We start from the raw sequence: 6637 nt of genomic DNA on the forward strand, positions 1-6637 counted from the left end.
TGTTTTCTATTTCTTCTTTTATCGCGACTGCAATTATATCGACACTCCAGGCGAATTTTCGCTGTCGTCGTCGCCGTGATATTCCGCATAACGTCCAAAAGTCATATGAGTGAGCGACCCATAAACTACGGGTGCGAGAAAAAGCCCGTAACGCTGAGCCATAACACTTGATGGACATTATCTTCCCACGCGCTCAATAATCGGGTTAGTTCGAGGTCATCTGAACAAATGCGCGCATGGCGAGGAGAGCACGCGTCTTCTCATCTAGCCCTGCCGCAGCTGCAAATTTCTGTGTGCGGTTGACGCTTACGCGGCCCGCGTGCCGTATCCAGTTGTTGGTAATCATGAGTAATTATCGTCCTATCTGCATTTTGTCTTTCTTCAGTAAGGTGATCGAAAAACTAATACACAATCGCTTAATTAAATACTTATCTAAATTTAATATTTTAACTCCTGATCAATTTGGTTTTCGTCAGAATTTTTCGACTGAACTGGCACTTATTACTTTTACTGAGAGGGTTAAGTTAGCCATTGATCAAGACCTCTTAGTGGGTGCTCTCTTTATTGATTTCACTAAGGCGTTTGATACAATTAACCATCGTATTCTTTTAAGTAAACTTGAATCTTATGGCATTTCTGGGCCGCCTTTACAATTAATTCGCAACTACCTAATAGACCGACCATATATAGTAGAAGTTAATGGTGTCTTCTCCTCATCAAAAATTGTAAATACAGGCGTGCCTCAGGGATCAATACTTGGGCCACTTTTATTTCTCATATTCATTAATGACTTGCCAGAAATATTAACACATGCACACTGCCTTCTTTATGCCGATGACACCACTATTTTCGCATCTGATAAAAATTCACTCGCATTGCAGGATAAACTTAATGCTGACCTAGCATTCACTCATGGTGTGTAAAAAACAAGCTATTCATTAACCCATCTAATACAACACTTATGGTATTCCATTCTTCAAGAACTTATCACATTGACTCTATTGTAGTGTCTCTAAATAATAATGTACTTGGAAGGTCCGCGTCTACTAAATTTCTTGGTGTAGTTCTAGATGAGAACCTAAACATGCAGTGCTATATTCAATCATTTATTCAAAAAATCTCACTTGGTATTCACATCATCATAAAAACGCGCTCTTTTTTCAGCAAACCATTCTCGTGTCTTATATTACGCATACATACACAGTAATCTCTCATACTGCCTGTCATCTTGGGGTAATACATATGCCATACATCTTCATCAGCTAGAAGTTTTACAAAAGCAGGCACTACGATTAATTGCATTCCAATCGCATACATCTCCCTCTGCTCCCATATTCCGTTCCCTAAATGTTTTTACCTTTACGCATGTTATTTAATCATAAGATGTCACTGCTTATGTTTCGTCTTATAAACACCGAGCTTAATATTCCAGGTTTTACTCGCTCTAGCCTAATAAATAATAACAACACAAGATTTTCAGCACAACTCAATCTTCTTCTTCCAAAAGCAAGAACTAATTATGGGAAATTTACCGTCGCGTTTTTAGGCATTTCTGTTTGGAATTCAATGCCATCTGATATGAAGTCATCTACATTATTACCATTCAAGCATAGAACAAAGGAGCATTTCATGAACACTTTATCTGACACATAGTATAATTTAACGACATAGAAATAATTAGATGTTGTTCTGATTTACTATTATGCAATGTACTGTTCAAATTACCGAGTCACTGAATTTTGCCTATAAATTGATACTTCTCGTTGTTTGTTTTACGTGCCATTTATCCTCGTTTGAATTTCTGTGAGTTATCTTTAATGATTTATGCAATTGTTTTCTTTCTTTTTAACTGTGTGATTATACTTGTGATGTTTTTAAAAGATTTTTTCTCTCTTACCGTTCATTTCCGATGATATAGAAATTGTATATATATGACATGACTCACTGTTTGCCACGATCCTACTAACCCCCTATTCATGTCTTTTTAGGAGGTCCACCCGACAGTTGTTACTTCGGGACCTCCGAATGTGTACTTACACCCACCCTGTATTTGATTTTGTCGTCAAAATAAATATTGATTTATTGATTGAAAAAACTAGGAGCTCACAAGTTTCGCGTACATTCCAATGTCTTATACCTTCTAACATAAAACTAATTAGATTGGTTTGGGTGCCTGGTCACAAAGGATTAATTATCAATGAATTAGCTGACAGCTTAGCGAGAGCTGTCCTTAGTGGTCCAATCCTTCCGATTCTTCCTGTATCAGCTTACATAACCGCGGCTAGGTTCAGGAGCCGGCAGTCATGCAAGACTCCTGGAACCAGCCATTAACAAATCTAACTGATTATCGACACCTGCTATTTCCTTGGAACAGAAAATTCTGCCATAATAGAAAACTTGAAGTGCTCTAGCTGTACCAAATTCAGATGTCGCATTCCTACATTAAACTTTCATGTGCATCGATCTGGTCTGGCGCCCTGCTCCTCGTGCTCATGCTGTGGAGAAGACGAAACAATAGAACACTTCTTCCTGTCATGCCGCCGTTTTTCCTCATTTAGAAAACACGCTTTAGAAGAAAATTTTCACAGTGCTGGATTGAATATTACGATACCCAATATTCTATATTTTGGTGCCTCTTCTCTCGGACATTGTCATAGGGATGTTGGTGCAGCTGTTGTGAGGTAAATTATTGAATCAGGACGATTTCCTTGCTAAATTCTAAAATATTATATGAAGAAATTCCTTTAGTCATTGAAAATTTTCAAAAATGACCCTCATTAGACTCCGATAATTGTTTTCCTTCAATCACCCGATTCTTGGCCAATCCCCATAGTGGGTACGAGCCACTCCCGAAGGCAAGCAAGCAAGCAAATTGGCACAAACGTACATTGCGCAGGGACATAAAGAAAAGGCGCTCAATTTCCTCGAAAAGCAGAACACCTGTACCCATCAAAACTCGCTAAAGACCTCATAGAGCAGCTGCAAAAGCTAAACCGCACGACAAGCTGCGATAGCAACCCACAAGGAAACAACCACCACAATTCGCGCAGGGCGTCTCCTCAGGGGCAGCCTGGTTCACTAGATGCACGGCATCGAGCTCGGCCTGTGGGACGTGACAGTTCTGAAGAGCGTCGAGCAGTCGATTATACCACGGAGCAGCTGGAGGCAGTTCGAAGAACGAAGTTGTGCAAAGACTACTACGAGGTGCTCTGCGTGAGTCGGGATGCAGACGAGGTGTTCAATAAGCAGTACCGTAAGCTGACACTACAAGTGCACCGCGACAAAAACAAGGCTCCTGGAGCAGGAGATGCCTTTAAGGCGATCGGAAATGCCTATGCTGTGCTCAGTGACCCTCAGAAGCGGAAACTGTATGACATGAATGGAAACCGGCCACCTCAGCAGCAGAGCTGCACTGGTGATAGCTGTGACTATAGTCGGAGCTTTGAAGGAGACTTATCTCCAGAGGAGATTTTCAACATGTTCTTCGGGACATGCCTTTTCAAGCTATGTCTATATACCCCGCCCCCCCCTTCGTAGTCGGCGCCTATGTACTGCAGCACTGAATTCACGCACTTGTCCATTGTTCAACGGGTAAACTCATCTGGAATATTCTGCTTTGAGTTGACTTTTCTAAGCATCTTATGCGTAATGTTCTTTGTGCCCCGACAAAGCCACAAGAAATGATGACTGTCACCATGAACCCAGGTAGCGGGCGCTTCTAACATATCGTAGGCTTATCACTTGCAGATCTCCCGGCGCTGTTGCCAGGGCCACTCTATCCCGAAACCTCCGGAGACAAACTTCCTCCATCCAGGAAAGCTTGCGGAAAAGGTAGCGAAGCAGACGGGCTATACGTGCGCCTGTTTCTTGTCGGGAGAATGAACTTCTCCGCTTGCAGGTGAGGTCGAGGGTCCGAAGGAAATGGGTCTGGGGAATTGTCGGGTAAAGGCGGTGGGTGGGCCATTCGAAGCTGAGCAACATTGTCTCGCACTGCTCCATCCTAGTTATTATGCGTGTAGTGTTAGTGCAGTGGGCGTTGTCAGCCACGTTGTTGAGTGGACTCCCCCTGTGTTCTCTGGAACCCAGGTTCACGGTAATACCGAAGTTTTACGTCTTGTTTGTAGTCTCATGTTCGCAGATTTTCAAGTCTTTGTAACTTCTTTTCGTTCTTTCATGGATGACGATCGAGTCCGTTGTGTCATTGCGTGCTACGCAGCCATAATGTATGCTTTGAACCTTCATAATAATGAAGGAATTTGCCTGCAATCCTCTTGTTAACTAGTGTTTGTATTAGAAATGTTTAATACTGTAACATGCTTTTCACTATTTCGCATTTCTTTTGTACTCTTGTGCTACGTAAGGTGTAAGATAGATACGTGTATGCACGTGATGTATGTCACTTGTTTTTTGTACTTATAATTTATTTATTTTAATTGGACCCACACTAGCCTATGGCTATGGGGCAACCAGTTTTGGTATTTCTGTATGTTCTAAGTCTGCAAATAAAGAATTGAATTGAGGCAGTCAAGGGAAAAAAAACCAGCTATAGGACGGAGATGAAATATCCTGCAGGTGATGTCCAGTTCCAAAGGCGCGCGAAAGAGACCCCGACATTATTCCACCCATGTAAGACCTAGACCTGACCCTGACGGCCTGCCGTGCTCTCGTGGGAACAGATACTTTTGATAAAGCAGCGCACTGCAACGTACTCGCAATGACAGAGCGCAAGCACTCATCAGCCGATCCCCCTTTTCCGAACAGAGAACAAAAGAAAGAAACTTGCATCATCAACAATTTATTGATAAGGACCTGACCGATTTCAACACTTGACCACTCAGCCTGCTCTGGTCATATACCCCGTTGCAAGGACACTTAACTGACCGCTAATGACGAAGCGGCATTGTCGTCTGTCGCTCTCGATTCAGCGGGATTATCGTTGTTCGGGAACATGTAATTTCCCTTCTGTTACGTCTCAGCATAGGCCCTCGTAGTTTTTTTTTTTTTTACTTGTAGGACGGGGCTTCAGCTGCTGCGGCAATAACAGGGCTCTAGTTTGCATGTCCATCACCTAGACCTGTATGCCAGGTCCAACTTTTTGTAGCAGTCTGGCACGGTGGCGTTTGTTGAAATAATTCGCTTTCCGTTTCATTGCTCTGCAGTCCTGACCTATTACGCTCCAAATACGCGATTCGACTGGGCCCCGCAACTGAGGTGCCATATGAACAGTGTTTCAAAGACGCCGGCCCACCATAATTTCAGAAGCTAGAGGCAAACAACGCGGGTGTCACCCTGTTGACTAGGAGAGCCAAGTAGGGTCTTTTTATTTGAGCATGATACTCGGTTAACTGTATCTCCACCATCTTTCAATCTTCTCGTTAGTTTGAGGCTGTCATGGGCTGGTGATGAAGCTGTAAACATTAGCAGGTTACTTGAATTGGAACAACCAAACTTGGGCCTTATCTCTTAACAATGTTTTCCGCAATGCCGTCGAATGCAATAAATGCTTTTGTAACCTGCGGATAACGTTACAGGTAATTACAATGAGGAGATAGTGGCAACTGCTCATAAAATAAACATCAGCTTCACCCTTTCCAGGACGCGCCAAGTGTCTCAAGAAGAAATGTGGTGCTTGCGTCGCGCTCTACATCGTCTACCCAAATCATCCTGGAAATCAGCTCACAGCAAGAATACGCTGCTCTTCAGAACTGGAAATCATCGTTTCTACCGATACGATTATTTCATCCTATACCCCCTTCGCTAAAAAATATTGCCACTTTAAATTTGCAGTACTTCATTTGCGGCGTACCGGACATCTTGGCGCACCGATCCTCAAGGCCCATGGCACCTAAACACAGACGCATGGCCCTCACCAAAAGACTGTAACGTCAGACAAGAAAGCGAAGACCTCATCAAAACGTGGGTGGCTAAGTTCGTCTCCGAGGACCTGGAACAACAACGAGGCCTCGTCGCCAGGGCCAAGGAGGCAGTGAAAGCCAGAGGGTTCCTGGAATGAGGAGACCTCCCACCCAGCTATCCCACACGGGATACTGTTTCGAAATTAAACGTTATTCCTCTCCTCCACTTCACTTTGGAATTTTGAAGGCGGTGACGCCTCGCTAGCCAAACCTACAACCGCTGCGCGCCGGCAGACTGACGACACGCCGACGTTATACCATACCTCTACTCCAACCCATGACGAGTCGGAAACCTGAAGGAGAATGACTAATACGCGGGAAAAAGTCTGAAAGCTTCGACTTGCTGCCCGCCCAAGCTTTGTCCTCCGTGCGGAGGCCAAAGATTGTGTCCACCTGCCAGTGTCATGTGTTCCCATGTGCATCATGTGTCCACCTGCCAGCGTTAACTTCCGCCCCCCCGCCAATCAGTTGGGCATTCTCCCAGCTTCCATGCGAGTGGCAACAATACCGGAGCTACGGTGCCAACGTTTCAGTCCATCTACGCAGTCGCAACCACCTCGCCGTTCTTAACACCCACCAGATCAAACTCGACAGGCGCTTTCTTAGCGTTTGGAGTATGACGCTAGCTGGCCGCACATTGTCTTACTTCATACCTCGAGCTCCACCAACTCGCGCCGCAGTGTTATCCACGGATTGCCCCTGCCGCCACCTCCAATATTTCT

At 44.3% G+C, this 6637-nt stretch overlaps 1 protein-coding gene across 1 annotated transcript in view; it reads left to right on the top strand.

Annotated features, from left to right (window-relative positions):
• The first annotated feature begins 344 nt into the window (after window positions 1–344).
• LOC119463649 (dnaJ homolog subfamily B member 12-like) overlaps window positions 345–6637 on the top strand; it is a 53474-nt gene continuing 47181 nt past the window's right edge. The window contains exons 1-2 of the mRNA XM_049655304.1: window positions 345–348; window positions 2912–3479. Coding sequence (XP_049511261.1) covers window positions 345–348; window positions 2912–3479 — 572 coding nt within the window. The remainder of the gene's footprint in view (window positions 349–2911; window positions 3480–6637) is intronic.

The sequence above is a fragment of the Dermacentor silvarum genome, chromosome 9 (genome assembly GCF_013339745.2).
Source record: "Dermacentor silvarum isolate Dsil-2018 chromosome 9, BIME_Dsil_1.4, whole genome shotgun sequence".
In the NCBI taxonomy this organism is placed as follows: Eukaryota; Metazoa; Arthropoda; class Arachnida; order Ixodida; family Ixodidae; genus Dermacentor; species Dermacentor silvarum.